Genomic DNA, 19288 nt, shown 5'->3' with positions numbered 1-19288 from the left:
TGCGCGTGCCTGCACTCTCTCTTGCGCGCGCTCTCTCTCTCTCTCTCTCTCTCACCCGCTCTCTCGCTCGCTCTCTCATGCACGCAGCAATTTCATGAATAAATTAAAAATTAAATACAAACAGGTCGGAAGTATACTTGGGCTCCCCACCCAGGTATCGTCTATGTGTGGGAAACACTGCAATGAGATGAAATTGAAATCACGTTTCTATTTTACGATTGTATTTTATATTGACTAAACATCTCGAGATCGACTGAGAATCAGTCAGCGATCTACCTGTGGATCGCGATCGACTGTTTGGGCACCCCTGGCCTATAGGTTTTATAACTTCTTAGCTTATGTGCATTATTAAGCCTATATTTAGCCTATACTGGGGACATTAATTGATTAATTAGACTGCAGTTAATCCAGATATCTTTTGTTCTTTCATTATTTATTTTTTGGTTGCATTTTCTATAATTATTTATCAAACTTTTCATTCCCCCTCTTTTTTTCCCTTCCTGTCTTCAGTTACCCACTACTCCTTTTTTTTCTGATACATCTCCCCTTGTTTTTTTTTCTTTGTTTCCTTTAATATTATCTCAATAATAAAATGTAGGTATGAAGAAAATGTGTAAATACTTTATTGTTATATGTTGGATTGATACTGGTTCTGTTATGGCCATTGAACACACCATGGGGTGGAGCAGAGTAGATCAATGAAGCATGTTTAAAGAAGAGAAGCTCCAAAGGGTATGTATACGTTTGTTTTGGTTTACTAGTGTTGTTTTGTCTATGTTAGGTTATGTCCTGTGTCCTGGTTCTCTATTGAAACTCACCCTGACTTCAAAGCAGCTATGGGTTTTATAGCAGAAAAGATTTTAAAAATCATACCAAATAAAAATACAGAAAATCTACTTAATAAATTCACCATTTGTACCTGGAATGTCAATGGACTGAAAGAAGGTGTAAAAAAGCAAAAGGTTCTCAGTCAACTAAAAAACAGATATTGCCTTTTTGCGAGAGCTTCATTGAAAAACTGGGGAGATACAATATCTTAAGAGACAGTGGGTAGGAGAAGTGTTTGAGTCCACCTTCACATCCAATAGCAGAGGAGTTGGAATACTTATTCATAAGAATATTCCCTTTAAATTAATTTCACAATATGCAGACTCAGAAGGCAGATTCTTAAAATGTCAGGTCATAAAATGTGACATTTTTGGAGACATGTATACATTGATTAATATCTATATTCCACCCTCGTCCGATGGATCATTCTTCGGTAAAATTCAGAGGATACTTGACACGTCTCCAACAGGAATATTGGGAGGTGATTTAAATAACATCTTTAGTACAAATGATAGTTTGTGTAAAAAAAGGAAGGTGTCTATCAGAATTCTTCAACAAATGATTGACAGGACGTGTGGAGAGTAATGCATCCTAAGAGCATAGATTATACCTTTTATTCACACGCCCAAAAAACATACAGCCGAATAGATTACATTTTTATATAAAGTAGAGGAGTAGGAAGTGTTCAACTAACCAAAATTCATGATATAGTCATTTCAGATCATGCCGCAGTCACATGTGTAATCAATAAATGTTCTTGTAAAATCTGGAGAATGAACCGTAAATATTTAACTGACATAGCATTTCTGAATTACATTAAAAAGCATATTGAAATATTTATAAATGCAAATACTGAAAATACTGCATCTGCTGATAGACCTCCAACATATATTATTTGGGATGCCTTTAAAGCCTATATTAGAGGGATAATCATATTTACTAGATAGAGATTGACAGAGTAGAAACATCAAAGGATTCTCTTCAAAATATTCATAAAAGACACACAGCAAGAACCAGTTAGAAAAAATGCAAAAATTGAAAGTAGAATATGATAGTCTATTATTCAAAAAAGTTCAAGATATTAAACATAATTCTATCATCAAATAAAACGGGTAAACAGTTGATTAACTTGGTGAAAAGAATAGTAAAAAGAAATACTGTAGCTCTGAAGGAAACACCTTCTAATATGATCATAACTGGAAATGAAATAATAAGTGAAACGTTTGGAACATACTACAAATCTGATAAAACACCTAACCTTGACTCTATGCCCTTTTTAAATACAGTTCATTTTAAAGGTCTTTCTGATGAACAAAAACAGGAGCTAAGAAAATAAATAACATTATCTGAGTTTTCCTCCAAAGAAGGCGCCGGGCATGGACGGTCTACCTATAGAGTTTGACTCTGTATTTTGGACTCAGATTAGTTCATTCATTTTGGATGTTATAAACAATGCATGGAGGCACCGTGTCCTTCCAAAATCAATGTATCAAGCAATAATTAATGTGATACCAAAACCAGGTCGGGAGGGTAATACCCCTTCTGATTATTGACCGATAAGTTTAATAAATTGTGACAATAAAATCCTCACCAAAGTTCTGAATAATCGAATAGCTAAGATACTTCCAGACATAATTAATTTCAATCAAACTGGCTTCATACAAGATAGAAGTCTTAAAAAAAATGTTAGAGCCTATATTTCGTTAACCCAATGTGCTAAAAAGAAAAAAAAAATATTTGACAGAAGACAATTTATAAATCACCAACTACCCAGGTGTATGTCAATGGTACTCTCTCTGAAATATTTGATCTAGAACAAGGCACTAGACAAGGCTGCCCGCTGTCACCCTCATTATTTGCTTTGGCCATTGAACCTTTAGCTCAGAAAATAAAGCAGACAAAATAAATCAGAGGTGTAACGGTAGATAAAGAAGAACATAAACTGAGTTTATCTGCCGATGATTTAATGTTATATTTAACTAATATGGGTAATGGAAGTCATTGATGAGTACTCAGGTTATAAGATGAACATTGAAAGAACTGAACTGATGCAAGTTAACAAGGACCACAGTAGAATATCAAAAGATTTTGACAACTTTCAGTGGGAAAAAAAAAGATAAAAAACTCAAGTTGCATTATAAGTTCTGACAAAAAACATTAAACAAGGACAACTTCCTGTCCTCTGTTAATGAACTAAAAAGTAGCATCAAAAAGTGGATGGACGATACATTTATTCAAAATGATATGGTTACCTAAATCTCTATTTACTTTCCAAACCATACCTGTAATTCCTCCAAAAATAATTAAATATATATATAAAAAAGAATTCAGTTACCACAGCTCTTGTATACTCAACCTGACATTTAATGGCACAGGGTTTAAAGAGCTGATGACCCCAGCCTACACTGACTCGAGGTGACGGATCATAGCCAGCAGGCTTAAGGAGTCAAGAAGCGCAGTCCAATTTCACTCAGCCTTCCTTTACTTGGCCTGGTCATTTTGGCAGTCAGGGACCAACGCTCTGGTATGCTCAACCTGACATGTCATGGCTAAGGGGTTTAAAGAGCAGGGGACCTAAGGCCACACTGACGTTGCATGACTTATCATGGCCAGGAGTCTTCAGGAGTCAGGAAGTGAAGCCCACATTAACTCGGTATTCCACCAACTGTCGCATCCTGGGTCCACTTTTTTTCATGAAATAATTCAACAAGTCTGCTTGTAGTTGAAATATTAATAAATTAAAGCAGTTACTTTTATTGCAAATAAGAAAAGTTTTAAGATTCATGACGAGTCAGGTTACCGTGGGAATTGGATAGCGCCAAGACCAACTGAAGAATCATTTTCCTCTTAGCAGAAAATGTATAAAAAGCAGTGAAGCAGGGAAAAGGGAAGCCAAAGAGAGAAATGATAACAGAACAAATATACACACCATTGAAGTGTTTTTCCCATATACCATTTATTATTTATTTCCAACAAAACATCGATGTCAAAAGTAGAAACAGGTTATGTCAATAGAATTGTCTTATATCCCTTTATAACTGCAGTTATGCATCTGTTAGTCAATACATACTTATTAGTGATGTTGATAACTTGGATTCTTTTGGATCACTTTTACCATTGCACAGGAGTTTTAAATCTAGGGATGGGTACAGTTAGAATTCTTGACAGCAATATTTATCAATACTGCTTTCCATTTCATTATGTAAAAAAAAGAAATGACATGAAAGATATTAAATGGTTCAACACTTTGTTGCTTCTCTGGACAAACTGTGGTCTGATATCTCTCCTGTATGACTTCTCATGTGGCTGTTAATACTGAGGACTCACTAGCAGTCCAGTAGTCCATACATACATACATACATACACATCAGAGAGTAAGTACAACACAAGCCATGATCTAGAAAGGAGAAAACAACGTCAGTAAGTGCAAACAACCAGCTTTAAGTCTGATGGGACACAAAGGTGCTGACAGCCAATGCACAGAGGCAAAACCATCGTCATCATCATCATCATTATCGTCATCAATAATATCATTAAATAAGTTGGTATTGTCACTGTTTCTGACAGACAAGAGTTTTGGTTCGCTGCATCAAAACTGATAGTGAAGGCTCGGATGGATCTCATTGGTTTGGTTCTATCAAAATAAACTTAGACAGGACACAATAAAAGTAGACAGGAGATAACGGTTTAGAGAAGAAGAATCAGTAGGTCAAACATAGAGAAAAGGAGAGCTCATCCGTAAAAGACAAAATGACAAGACATTAGACATAAGACAGAATGGAGACAAACAAGAGACTGAAAACCAAGAAGAACATGAACAAAAAGACAACTGAACAAGATGGTTCAGCACCAGATGTTTTAAGGAAAGTCATTGGCAAAGTCTGCTCAGACCTCCCCTTTATTCTCATGTTGGAGATTTTGATTTCTTTACTTCATAAAGAAGCGGAGCCCCTAAGGGGAAGTTGGCAGAAATAAATTGTTTCAGGTGCACACCAGAAACCAAGAAACATTTCCTGTGATCATAAGAAGGTATTCTTATTTTCTTCTGCCCATGTCCTCTGAAGGCAGTGGTTCTGTAACTTTTTCCTGTTTTCCCTTGGATGAGACATTTTTTGTGGAGACATGTCCGACACAAACGTCGCACATTTACCTACAAAAACTACAGCTAAGGACCGTGCAAGGCAATTCCCCGATGTTCCGCATGGAAGCAGTGGTAAACTTTTTTGCACCCTGTGCAACGTTGTGGTGGAAAGTCATTGATCTACCACAAAACACACCAGGAGAATGACTGAAATGCACTGACAACATACAAGACAAATCACAGTGACAGAGGCTGCTGCATCCAGATTGAAGTGCTGAAAGGTGAGTTCAATAAATAAGCATGGATAGAGCTTGTCTGATTGTCAAACAAATGGTGTGTGTGTGTGTGTGTGTGTGTGTATTAATTTAAGTAGTTAGGAATACACAGTCATAAAATGTGTTTTAAAACTTTAAGGCAAAATATTAATTTGGATGTGTAATAAAATCAGATGAAGAGGGTGTGTGTTTGTGTGTGAGAGAGAGAGAGAGAGAAAGAGAGAGAGACGTCACTGAGTGAGGCAGAGGAATATGTAACTTCACAAAGCGAATGGCTCTGCTCAGGTTAAAAATATAGGCATCACTCAATCACATTAAAGCCTGTGTAAGAAAATAATAAAAAGTCTCCTTTTTTTTTTTAAATATTAAAAAATAGCAACTAGTGTTGCAATTTTCGCTTCCCGCCGCTATTTAATTGCAAAAAAACGTCTAAAAACATTGCAACTTGCCTTGCAATTTTTTTGAAAAGCTGCTGCAAAATCAGGCATTTTAGGCTGCAACAATCCCCCAAAAAGTCCACAAAATCCTGGAGGGACTAAACTCACAATACGATATGATTCACGATACTGGGTGCACGATATGATTCTCTCACGATTTATTGTACAAAATGAGACTGTAGAAAAATGATGACTGAAAAAGATTCCTTTATGGGCCGCTAACCCGCTTTTCAGTGTGGTATGGCCTGTTAATGTTTGTTTTCTCTCAACAAGGGGAGGTGATGGCAGCTTCTTATTGTGGTGTCGATTAAATGCTGCATCATCATCATCTGGTTATGCTATTTGTGCAGTTCCCTGTCTTCTTGCAATATTTGCACATAGTTTTTGTCTCGTCTGTTATCTTCTCACCTCTTTCATTTTCTGTCTTGGGGAATCCAAAACGTTTCCACACCTCCGATTTAAAAGACGGTGGTGCATCCTCAAAGTCATATTCTTCCTCTCTAGCTGCCAACCGCCTCTGCTCTGCAGCTGCTGACGCTCACCGTATTATTGTGGTTCAGTTTTCAAAGTAGCGATGTGAATCTTGACACATTTGAATCACTTTTTCAAGATTTCACGATTAATTTTTTACATCCCTAATGCAAGGGGTACAAAGCGACGGCGATCAATTATCTACTAGTTTGTTTTCAATGCTGAAGGTAAAGGCAGAAAAGATACCTGGGCAGCCTACCAAAGTGGGGTGCATGTAAGGTGTCAGATTAGACTTTTTTTGTTTTCTCCCTTGTGTGAACTTTATTGTGTCTCTTCAGATTCCCCTTTCTTCCAAATCGTATTCCACATTCAGAGCAGCTGAAGGGTTTTTCTCCAGTATGAGTAATCATGTGTCGAGTCAGATTTCCTTGCAGGTCAAATGTTTTACCACACTCAAGGCAGCTGAAGAGATTCTCCCCACTGTGATTGGCCATGTGATTTGTCAGACTGGCCTTATGGGTAAATTTTTTCTCACACTCAGAGCAGCTGAAGGCTTTTTCTCCAGTGTGAACTAACATGTGTTGGGTTAGGGCTCGTTTTTGTTGAAATGCTTTACTGCAAATAGAGCAGCTGAAGGGTTTCTCTCCTGTGTGAATCATCATGTGTGTGGTCAGATGCTCTTTTCTGTTAAATCTTTTACCACACTCAGAGCAACTGAAGGGTTTTTCTCCCGTATGAGTAATCATGTGTATAGTCAGATTTCCTTGCAGGTAAAATCTTTTACCACACTCAAGGCAACTGAAGGGTTTTTCCCCTCTGTGATATTTCATGTGATATGTCAGACTGGCCTTATGGGTAAATGTTTTCTCACACTGAGAGCAGCTGTAGCGTTTTTCTCCAGTGTGAACCAACATGTGTTGGGTTAGGGCTCGTTTTTGTTGAAATGCTTTAGTGCAAATAGAGCAGCTGAAGGGTTTCTCTCCTGTGTGAATCATCATGTGTGTGGTCAGATGCTCTTTTCGGTTAAATCTTTTACCACACTCAGGACAACTGAAGGGTCTCTCTCCTGTATGAACTAACATGTGTGTGGTCAGATGGCCTTTTTGGTTAAAACTTTTACCACACTCAGAGCAACTGAAGGGTTTTTCTCCTGTATGAGTAATCATGTGTGTAGTCATATTTACTTGCAGGTAAAATCTTTTACCACACTCAAGACAGCTGAATGGTTTCTCCCCTCTGTGAGTTGCCATGTGATACTTCAAACTAGACCTATCAGTGAATCTTTTCTCACATTGAGAGCAGCTGAAAGGTTTTTCTCCAGTGTGAACTAACATGTGTCTGGTCAGAGACCCTTTTTGTTTAAATCTCTTTCCGCACTCAAGGCAGCGGAAGACTTTCTCTCCTTTATGAACTAACATGTGTTGGGTAAGGGCTCCTTTTTGTTGGAATACTTCACTGCAAATAGAGCAACTGACAGGTTTCTCCCCTCTGTGATTTTCCATGTGATATCTCAAAGTAGACTTATCGGTAAATCTTGTCTGACACTGAGAGCAGCTGAAGGGTTTTTCTCCTGTATGAACTAATATGTGTCTGGTTAGATGCTGTTTTCGGTTAAATCTTTTTCTGCACTCAAGGCAGCTGAAGGGTTTCTCTCCTGAATGAACTAACATGTGTCTGGTCAGATGCTCTTTTCGGTTAAATCTTTTACCACACGCCGAGCACCTATGTGGTCTCTTACCAGTCAGTTTCTTATTTTCCAAGTTTAATTCTGACAGATCTTCTCTTGTCTCTTGCCAATCATCACTGTCATTCTCAGGTTCATCAGAGTCTTCAATCTTGACCTCAATCTCTGGTTGTAAACATCTCTCTGGATCTGAGTCCCACTCTGGTTCTGCTCCTCCACAGTCCTCTCCATCAACTCCTGTTTCCATCTGTTCAGTTTGTCTCTGATGAAGCTGTGAGGACTGAGGTTTCTCTTCATCATCTTCACTCTTCACACAGACAGGAGTGAAGGGGAACTTGGTGGTATCAGCCTCCTCCAGTCCTCCAAGCTGTTCTTCCTCCTGACTGCTCCACAGTTCCTCATGTTCTTCTTTAATGTGTTGGGGCTTAGTGTCCTCCTGGTCCAGAATGTGGCTCCACTCCTGCTGCTCAGGTGGAAGCTCTTCTTTACTCACCAACAGCTGCTGGACATCTGCAGGACACAGTAAACAAACATTAACGTTACTTAGACTGATATTTAATATTTATAAAACCTGTCAAATGATTTCATTTTTAATGGCTGAAGATCGAGTTAGAATAGAATTCCAATTAATTGGAATTGATCACATTTTAGTTTGTTTGGAATTCACTTATTTTGAATTTAAAAAAAGTTTGTAATGCTCTTATTTTGTAATTTTCTCTTTAGCTTAGGTTACTTTAGTTCCTTTTTGGATACACACCTACCTTTATTTTTTAAAGAAAATAAGGAATTTGTGGTAGACTGAAGATACTATATTAAAGCCAGAATATGTAACTTATCCTTTTTGGTGCTCTTTGGCGCTAACAGCAAGTCTCTGACTGCAACTGCATTGTCGTAAAACTACCCCTACAACTAACACCTCTGAAACAACGTGCATTTGTTGACAAGCAGAGGGTGAGGAAGCTGACACAGATGGCATGAGAAGATAAAGAACCATGTCGACTCAAAACTTTTGCTGAATGCAGTAGTGCTGTAAAGCGGTACGTACTCTTCGCGAGAGTGGTCGAAAGTTACATGTGTGGTATTCAGGCCAGCGAGCCGATCTGCAGACATTGGAGAGATACCATTCTCTCCGCTGAAAACGGTTGCCCTCTTAGATCGACTTTGAAATAACATAAACTACAGGTGGAAAGTTACATATTAGGGCTTTAACTTAACCACCAAAAAAGGAACTTGTTAAAAAAAGTTAAAGTAAATGAAACCAGCCGAAGAGGTTGTGTAAAAAAAAAACAGTGAGGGCATCTGTAGCCTAAGGCTGTGAGGACTGAGGTTTTTCCTCATCATCATTAAGTCCTGGAGAGCGGGCAGACCGGGTTCAAATCTGACCTGTGGCTCCTTTCCCACAAGTCATTTCCCATTCTCCGTCCTTGGTTTCTGATTCTGTCCTATCTCTAAAATAAAGGCCAACAAAAGCCCATAAATATATCAACAAAAAGTTAAATGTTTGATGTCACAGGAGGGATATTACTTCACTGTTCTTTTCCATCACTGCAGCTACTGTCATTAAAAAAAAGCATTCATTTCAGACTTAATCTCACTGTGATTAACTCGTTAACATTTACAGCCCTACTTTTAATGTTTTAATTGACATGCTCAAGAAAAGCATGATAAGTTCATGCTGAATGTCTATCCTGCCTTGTGTACTTTTTGCTATGGATGATGTCATTTTAATTCTGATGAAGAAGATTAATGGATTATCTGTTACGATAGTTGGGAGAGAGATTGCTGTTGGGCGAGCTGAGCTACAGTGAAGCTGGCGCACTGCGCTGTCAATGAGGTTGAAACAGTGTGTTTTCAAATTAATTTAGAGACTATCAGCCCCACAGGAACCTCCTCAGCTTTCTACCTTGGTTTCTAGGATTTTTTTTTATCTCACTTTGAAATGCTTCTACAGCTATGAAATGAGTAGTAACTCTCTGAGCAGAAGCAGTGTCAGTCACAGTGGATGAGATCAATGAAGGAAAGATGGACATCCTTCACAAGTTGTCTGGCTTTTACCTGGGTGAAAGTTGACTTCCTGTCTTTCACTTGTTGTCCCCTCTGTCAACAGAACCCTCTGACCCGCATAGATCCATCTGATGTTGAGTTAAGTAACATGACGTGCCGCAAGTTTAACAAACATTCTTTGAGTCTGGCCCTGACTTATGCAGAGATTGGCCTTAAGTTTGTGTCACAAAGATACAAATGAAAAGCCAGAGGTGGAAAGAGGACTCAAATATTCTACTCAAGTCAAAGTACTGTTACTTTGATGACATTTGACTTAAGTACAAGTCAAAGTAGCAGATTAAAAATGGACTCAAGACAAAGTCAAAAGTAGCTCGTTTCAAATGTAAGTAAAAGAAGAAGTAAAAGTTACTTAGTTACTTTTTTTAACAACGGATCTCTCATGTAGTGCAAAAAGGACGAGAGAATTTAAATCTCAAAGTTGTTTTGAGCTAAAGGCAAATCTTTACAAACACTTTTTTCAAAATAAAAGCCCGGCTATAAAAGACTTAATAAAAAGACTAGATAGATAGATAGCAATGTCATTTCACCTGTATTAAATTCCACATAAAAGCAATGTCTTCATATGTTACTGAAATTATTTGCAAACCTATCAAGACATTGATTTTATGTGCAATTTAAAACACGGAAAACCACATTGCATTCTATCTACCCAAATAACTATCGATCTAGTCTGGCGCTCCCCTGTGGACGACATAGCGGAGCTCTCCAAGTCAATTTTTACGTAGTTTTCGTGTTATTGTTTTCTTTTCTTTCGTTTAATGTGCGGTACGTTAGGGGTAGTGTCAAGTATGATCGGGGGACACTGATACAGCTTTGTGAGATGAGTCACAAAGGACATTTTAACGCCAAACTGCTCGACTCCTTCCCGGAGCTACACCTTCATGCCGGAACAACGCAGGGCCAGGCCTCATCCGGGGGTTTGCCTGGCACCCTAAGACCGACACGGAGGCGAGGCAGGCAGGGAGGCGCTGAGCGAAGACTCCGACACCTGGTTAGCAAGAGTAGGCTAACCCTCCGGTTATAATTCTCACCAACGTCCAGTCTCTTGGAAATAAAGTGGACGACCTTCTCAGTAGGATGGCTACACAGAGGTACACTCAGGACTGCTCTGTGCTGTGTTTCTGTGGAACGTGGCTCGGAGACAGGACTCCTGATGAAGCCATAACACCGGCAGGCTACACGCTCTTCAGAATCAGAATCAGAATCGGGGGTTTATTGCCAAGTACATTTACACATACAAGGAATTTGACTTGGTGTATTGGTGCTAAACAATTAACAGGGAAATAAAGCAGAACTAGCAACAACTCCTCCAAGAGGACGTGGTGGAGGAGTTTGCGTGTCACAGTGAACCCGGGAGCTGTGTTGTCGGGGGCACTAGCCCCTGGTAGGGTCTCCCAAAGCAAAGTGGTCCCAGGGGAGGGGCTAGACTAAGAGCGGTTTAACCAGTACCCCTATGAAGCGGCATACTTTGAAGCAAGCCACCTCGCCCGGAAGAGGGAAACCGGGGCACCATCCAGGAGCCAGACCCAGGGGGGAGCTCGAAGGCGAGCGTCTGGTGGCTGGGCTTTCCTCCATGGGGCCCAGTCGGGCTCAGCCCGAAACAACCACATGGAGCCGCCGCCCTGTAGGCCCACCACCCACAGGGAGAGGCATGGGGGAAGGGTGCATGCAGAGCCGGGTGGCAGGCGTAGGCGGAGGCCTGGACATTCTGATTCCCGGCAGCGCAGACTGGCTCTAGGGACGTGGAATGTCACCTCTCTGGCAGGGAAGGAGCCGGAGCTGGTGCGGAAGGTGGAGCGCTACCAGCTAGACATAGTTGGGCTTGCCTCTACGCACAGCGTCGGTTCTGGAACCAAACTCCTGGAGAGGGGCTGGACTCTCTCTTTTTCTGGAGTTGCCCAGGATGAGAGACTCCAGGCGGGTGTGGGGATACTCACAAGCCCCCGGCTGAGCGCCGCTGTGTTGGGGTTTTCCCCGGTGAACGAGAGGGTCGCCTCTCTGCGACTTCAGGTTGCAGAGAGGAAGGCTCTGACTGTTGTATGTGCATATGCACCTAACAGCAGCTCAGAGTACACAGCCTTCTTGGAGTCTTTCGGTGGGGTCCTGGAAGGGGTTCGGCCTGGGGACTCTGTAGTTCTACTGGGGGACTTCAACGCTCACGTGGGCAACGACAGGGACACCTGGAGGGGAGTGATTGGGAGGAACGGCCTTCCCGATGTGAACCCGAGTGGTGTTTTGTTGTTGGACTTCTGTGCTAGTCATGGATTGGCCATTACAAACACCATGTTCGAACATAGGGATGTTCGTAAGTGTACCTGGTATCAGAGCACCCTAGGCCAAAGATCGAGGATTGACTTTGTAGTTGCTTTGTCAGATTTGCGGCCGTATGTTTTGGACACTCGGGTGAAGAGAGGAGCAGAGCTGTCAACTGATCACCACCTGGTGGTGAGTTGGATCAGATGGCAGGGAAGGCTGCCGGACAGACCTGGCAAACCCAAATGTGTAGTGCGGGTGAACTGGGAACGTCTGGCAGAGGCCCCTGTCCGTGGGGTCTTCAACTCCCACCTCCGGAAGAACTTCTCCCTCATCCCGGGGGAGGTTGGGGACATGGAGTCCGAGTGGTCCATGTTCAAAGCCTCCATTGTAGAAGCTGTGGCTAGGAGTTGCGGCCAGAAGACCGTCGGTGCCTGTCGTGGCAGCAAGCTTAGAACCCGCTGGTGGACACCAGTGGTGAAGGAAGCCGTCAGGCTGAAGAAGGAGGCCTTTCGGGCTTGGTTATCCCAGGGGTCTCTGGAAGCAGCTGACAGATATCGGGTGGCTCGGAGGGCTGTGGCTTCAGTGGTTGCGGAAGCAAAAACCTGGGTGTGGGAGGAGTTCGGGAGGCTTTGGAGAAGGACTTTTGGTTGGCCTCAAGGAGGTTCTGGCAAACCGTCCGACGGCTCAGGAAGAGAAAGCAGGGCTTTCTCCAGACTGTTATCAGCAGGGTGGAGAACTGCTGACCCAAACTGGGGACATTGTTGGGCGGTGGAAGGAATACTTTGAGGAACTCCTGAACCCAGACAACACGTCCTCTGAAGAGGAGGCAGTCTGAAGATTCAGGGGAAGCCTTACCACTAACCTTGGCAGAGGTCACTGAGGCAGTTAGAAAGCTCCTCAGTGGCAAGGTGCCAGGTGTGGATGAGATGCTAAAGACTCTGGACATTGTTGGGCTGTCTTGGCTGGTACGCCTTTTCAGTGTTGCATGGAAATCTGGGACAGTACCTGTTGAGTGACAGACCGGTGTGGTGGTTCCCATTTTCAAAAAGGGGGACGGAGGGTGTGCTCCAATTATCGGGGTATCACACTTCTCAGCCTTCCGGGGAAAGCTTACTCTAGGGTGCTGGAAAGGAGGCTCCGGCTGATTGTCGACCCTCTGACAATGTGGGTTCCGACTGTGGGACAGTGGACCAGCTCTTTACCCTCGCAGGGCTTCTTGGGGGATCATAGGAATTTGCTCATCCAGTCTACATGTGTTTTGTGGATTTGGAGAAGGCGGGGGGGGGATCATGTGGGGGGTACTGCGGGAATATGGTACGAGCCATCCGGTCCCTGTATGACCAAAGTGGGAGCTGTGTCCTCATCCTTGGCACAAAGTCAGACACGTTCCCAGTGCGTGTTGGCCTCCACCAGGGTTGCCCCTTGTCACCAGTCCTGTTTGTGATCTTCATGGACAGGATCTCAAGGAGCAGCCGGGGGGAGGAGTGTTTCCAGTTTGGGGACCTCAAAATCTCGTCTCTGCTTTTTGCAGATGACGTGGTTTTGTTGGCTTCCTCATGCTGGGACCTCCAGCAGGCATTGGGGCGGTTTGCAGCCGGGTGCGAAGCGGCTGGGATGAGGGTTTGCACCTCCAAGTCTGAGGCCATGGTTCTCTGCCAGAAAAAGGTGGATTGCTCTCTCCGGGTGGGGAGTGAGTCCTTGCCCCAAGTGGAGGAGTTCAAGTATCTCCGGGTCTTATTCACGAGTGAGGGTAGGATGGAGCGTGAGATTGACAGACGGATTGGCTCGGCATCAGCAGTAATGGAGGCATTGTGCTGGACCGTTGTGGCGAAGAGGGAGCTGAGCCTGAAGGCAAAGCTCTCGATTTACCGGTCGATCTACATTCCAACCCTCACCTATGGTCATGAGCTATGGGTAGTGACCGAAAGAATGAGATCGCGGATACAAGCGGCCAAAATGAGCTTCCTCCGGAGGGTGGCTGGGCTCAGCCTTAGCAATAGGGTGAGTAGCTCGGATATTCGGGGGAAGCTCAGAGTAGAGCCGCTGCTCCTCCGCATCGAAAGGAGCCAGTTGAGGTGGTTTGGGCACCTTTTAAGGATGCCTCCCTTTAGAGGTTTTCCAGGCACGACCAACTAGGAGGAGACCCCGGGGCAGATCCAGAATGCGCTGGAGGGATTATATATCCTGTCTAGCCTGGGAATGCCTCGGAATCCCCCAGGAGGAGCTGGAAAACGTTGCTGGGGAGAGGGAAGTCTGGGTTGACTTACTGCGCCAGCTACCACCACAACCCGACCTCGGATAAGTGGAAGAAAATGGATGTATGGATGGATAGCAACAACTTAAATAATACAGTATAAGAAGCTATTACAATATATAAAATAGAATTTAAAAATGTTAAATATAAAAAATAAAAAACACAAATTGTACAAAAAAGTTCAATGTAGGAGCTGTGCAGTAGACTATGGGAAAATAAAATCTTACTGTGTGTAACTACTCACAGAGTGCATGTAAGGAAGACATATTTTTAAGTCCAGTGGGCTCTTCAGAGGCTGCGGACTGCTGCAAGACCCGCGGGGGAGGGGCAGCGATTCAAAAAGTCCTGGAGCACCAACAACACGGTAATATCGCAGTTTGAAGACATGGAGTTTATTACCGTAAAGTGCACCAAAAGTCTGACCACCTAGCAGTCTTGCTACGGCCTACTTACACCACAAAGCTGAAAGCAAACCCAGTCACAGTCAGAACTGTGAAGATGTGGACTGACAGTGCACTGGCAGAACTACAGGGCTGCTTAGAGGCCACAGACATGAATATTTTTAAGGAAGCCACAACAAACATTGATGAGTACACAGACACCGTAAGCAGCTATATAGATTGGTGCACCTCTGTTTGTATTCCCTCCCGGACCATTCGTGTGTTTCCTAATCAAAAGCCCTGGTTCAATGCAGACATGTGACAGAGTCAAAGTTTGTGACTCCATCCTACCAGACACACTGAACAGTCTCTATGGCAGATTCGACAGACAAGAACAGCGACACCCCTATAAAGTCCCCCCCATAACCCAGAGGAGACCGCACTACAAGTAAAACGCATACAGGTCCTTCGGGCTCTGAAGAAGGTGAACCCCCACAAGGCTGCAGGACCTGATGGGGGGGCACCAAGAGTCCTAAAAGCCTGTGCTGAACAATTGGCAGAGGTGTACACAGACATCTTCAACACCTCTCTCATGCAGGAAACCGTCCCACGCACCTTTAAATCATCTGTCATAGTTCCGGTCCCTGAGGAAACCACACACAACCACAATGACTTCAGGCCATTGGCACTCACGCCGGTGGCCATGAAGTGTCTAGAGAAGCTGGTTCTACATTCCATCAACTCTGTGGTTCCAGACACCGTAGACCCCCTACAGTTTGCTTACCGCACCAACAGATCAGTGGACGATGCGGTGGTCCTGGCACTCCACTCCACTCCACACTGGAACATCTGGACACTAACAACACATACGCACGCCTCCTCTTTTTGGATTACAGCTCCGCCTTTAACACCATTAGGCCAATGAAGCTGACTGGGAAGCTGGCAGAACTTGGAGTCCCTACACCCATCTGCAACTGGATCCTGGACTTCCTCATAGACAAACCATAGGTGGGGGAAAAAAGGTCTCTGCTGAGCTAACAGTCAGCACAGGAACTCCCCAGGGCTGCTGCCTTCAGGAGGAAAGCCCCCACCAGCCCCCCCCCCCAGCCCCCCCCCCCCTCTGCAGTCTCTCGCCATCAAGGGGACTGTGGTGGAGCGGGCTGACAGCTACAAGTTCCTTGGTCTTCACATCGCAGAAAACCTGAGCTGGGCCCAAAACACTGCTAAAACAGTGAAGAAAGCAAAGCAGCGGCTCTTCATCAGGCTCCTGAAGAAGACTGGATTTAAACGTCAGCCCCTCAGAGAGAATCATTGGCTCCAACCTCGCTGCAGGGGAAAAGCACAGAGCATCCTCAGGGACAAACAGCACCCAGCTCATGCTCTGTTCAGGTGGAAGAACTCGGGCTATAACCTGCGACACCACAGGCTAGAGAGCATCTCCACCCACAAGGCCCGCTACCACAACAGCTTTTTCCCTGCTGCTGTGAGACTTGTAGCACAGGACATTAAGATGGGAAGGAAGTACTTCACCCCACACCTCACAGACTAAATGGACAGCTGACCACCTCACAGTGCAATACAAGTGTTCTATATTAACCTTAAAAAAGAAGAAAGAAAAAAGAAGTTGAGGGACAAGAAAACATATTTTAATTTTAATATATTAATTTCATTGTAGTGTTTCCCTTTGTAAATTTTTGTATTTGTATTTGCTTAATACAGTGTAGCTTCTGTCCAGTTTATTTGAATTTACTTAGCTGTTACTACAACTTTTTTATTTTTCTACTATTTTTTTTCTTTATAATGCTATCCTATTTTATATTTACTTATATAACTTTTTTGTAGAAGCTGACTCAGGGAGAAACGCACAAAAATTCCGATGTACCTGTACTGTCCTGTACCTGTGCAAATGGCAATAAACATCTATTCTATACTATTCTATTCTTTTGCCGGGCTTTTATTTTGAAGTGTTTACTTTCAATCCAGTGTCACATGGGTCCACAGACTCTCTTCTTGTTTACCGTAAAGGTGCTGATAAATATGCAGCAAAAATCAAACACGGGCTGACTTGACAGCAGTGAGTTCCAGGACTCTTTCCATGAACTCTGCATTGTTCACCTTTTAAAGTTGACACTTTTCGGCTTCTGGTCTGAAGCTGGACTTTGTAGTCCTTTATTTGTGCCGCATTGAACTCAACTGCTTTAGCTATGTTAGCTAGCATAACTGAGTCTTGCTGTATCTGTGTACCTAGGGTTGCCACCCTTGAACTCAGCATCATTCCGCCCGCATTCAGCCGGCTAGTTCCCGCCTCCTCAGAGCGTCCGTTTGTTTGGTTCTTTTTTGGCATGAGCAATGAGAGCTCTTTAGTGATTGGGTGAGAGAAAGTCATAGGAGTCAGAAGGAAACATGTCTGCAGGTGTCTCTGATACCCGTTGAAACGTAAACGGATGCAGAAATACAGACGTGAGTAGAAAGTAATGCCTGGCTTGACAGTGTCAGTGAAAATGAATATAATGTAAAGGAAACTATTGTAGGCCTACTTAACATATTTTCTCCAATGTTGATAGATAGGTTATTCCAGTATAGTTTGGATAGTGTGAACATTTTTCAGTACATAAAACAAGATGATGACATTTATTTTAGCCAAATCTGTATTCACACTATGGCCTGGGCGAGATATCATCAATACAACAAAAATATATCGACAATAGACACTTAATTAATACAATAAGAAAATAGTTCAAAACCATATTAATAGTATCATTCATGATTTCATGAGAAAACAACAAAAACGACAGACAGAAGGACAGAATAAATGAATAAAAATTATATTAAATTCGTACTGTTGATTTAATTAAAAGTCTGTCATCTTACTGCGCCCCTCTATGTTACAGCAGTGTCAAAAGCACTTCAATAATACTCTGTTAATGAATTAATGTTAAGTTAATAACTTTATTTGAAGATTAAGTTAAATTGTAAATTAAATAGGCCTAGCTAGTAGTAAGCATCTGCTGAAGTCGTGTTAGGTGCATTTAATTGTGCATACATTACTGTATCTGCCTTTACACTTAAGTTTTGTGTTTGTTTTTGTGTGTAAAGGTGTTACTAAAGCACTTAAAACTTGAAGTATGACTCTTAATACTTCATTAAAACAACGTTTTAAATCATGATTCACCACAACTGGTGCCCCACCCCACCGTTGGGCAGGTGGTCAGGCCCCTGCTGAGTTGCACCCCGCTGCGGGGTGTCCTTTATTTCTCTGCTTGGAAGGTGGCAACCCTATGTGTACCTAGCGCGTCCACTTTTACAGTTAGCTGTTTTATTGCGTTCAGGACGTCGTTCATTCCTTCCCTACCTTCCTCTGAGCCAGTGTCCTTCTTTTTAGTTGCTGGTGGGTTCTTCGCTGGTGAGAAAGGGTCTTTTCTTCTGTAGCTCTCGGTACAGACCTCCATCTTAACATCATCGTGGTCGTCAATCTCCGAGCTACTGCAGGCTGAAGAGAGGTTCTTTTCCGTCGTCATGCTGCAGTTTCCGGAGCACTTTATGGTTAAAGCGTCGGTGTGGTGTATTAGAGATTCATACGATCAGATAGAATTGAGTTGGATGGTAAAGTATTTGTAAAAGTGGGACAAGCAGACAGAGCTCACAAGAGACGCTGAACCCGGTCCTCCATCTTCTTCTTCGTCTTCTTCTACTCTGAATTTCCGGCAGGCTGTACACTGTAGAGTGTAATGCTGCCCTCCACAGTCCAGCAGTTTGTACTTCATTCATATCTTATGATACAGGCCAGTAGCATGTAAGAATCTAAGAAGTTTGTATAGAAAATATAGACTTAAAGGAGAAAGATAAGAGTCCCAGGTCAGATAACTCCCTGAATAACTGACTTCTTTCATTCCTATATTTAACACAAAGACAACATGACGGACTGTTTCCTCCTTTCCACAGTGACACAGACCATCAGGGTGTTTACTGATGACCTTTAAATAACTGGCCAGACCACAATCTCATATAATCTCATTAAAAACCTCTTTTTCAAGGGAGACCTGGCAGACAGCAGCAAAAACACAAAGTTACAGATGGACATACAAAGAGAGACAATGTACCATTTACAAAACACTACATTTTGGATTAAAATAGAACCTATATCTGGGAGTCAGTTGTTCAAACAGTCGAGCTAAAACATCGACATCCTGTAGAATCTGCTTCCATGTCTTCCATTTTAGATTTAAAAACATTTAAGGACACCAGCTCCTTGAGCTTTAAGTCATTCTGCAACAGATTCCAGGCTGAGGGTGCAGAATACCCAAAAGCCCTTTTAAAATTTCTGCCTGAGCGTTTTAGACAGCGAGCATTAAAGAGGTCCTGAGAACGCAAAGAATACTGTCCAGTACTTCTCTGCATGATAAAAACACACAGATAGAGAGGAAGCAGACCAAGAATCGCCTTAGGTTGTATCAGTGTATGAGCCTACGGGTCGCCAAAGCGGGCCATCTAACAATGGTGAGTCAGAGCTTTACAATTTGTAATGAACCTCAAGGATGCATGATAAGGTGATAAAACA

General features: G+C 42.8%; 1 protein-coding gene across 1 annotated transcript; it reads right to left on the bottom strand.

Moving 5' to 3' along the window:
* Positions 1 to 3765: 3765 nt before the first annotated feature.
* Positions 3766 to 18426, bottom strand: LOC132972015 (oocyte zinc finger protein XlCOF6-like). Its single transcript, XM_061034873.1, has 2 exons — positions 18083 to 18426; positions 3766 to 8286 (listed from the first exon to the last, which is right to left on the bottom strand). Exons 1-2 carry the CDS (start codon positions 18246 to 18248, stop codon positions 6380 to 6382), a joined length of 2073 nt encoding a protein of 690 aa, XP_060890856.1. The 5' UTR covers positions 18249 to 18426; the 3' UTR covers positions 3766 to 6379.
* Positions 18427 to 19288: the final 862 nt, after the last annotated feature.

This window comes from Labrus mixtus, chromosome 3 (assembly GCF_963584025.1).
Source record: "Labrus mixtus chromosome 3, fLabMix1.1, whole genome shotgun sequence".
Taxonomy (NCBI): Eukaryota; Metazoa; Chordata; class Actinopteri; order Labriformes; family Labridae; genus Labrus; species Labrus mixtus.
Note: the sequence above shows the minus strand (reverse complement) of the source record. Positions and strands in the feature narration are given on the sequence as shown.

What these genes read in the sequence shown, in the direction of transcription:
- LOC132972015 (XM_061034873.1), bottom strand. Translation starts at nt 18,248, where the DNA reads ATGACGACGGAAAAGAACCTCTCTTCAGCCTGCAGTAGCTCGGAGATT. An exon ending in GGACACTGGCTCAGAGGAAG is followed by an intron (nt 8,287 to 18,082) that starts GTAGGGAAGGAA and finishes TGTGTCCTGCAG; the next exon opens with ATGTCCAGCAGCTGTTGGTG.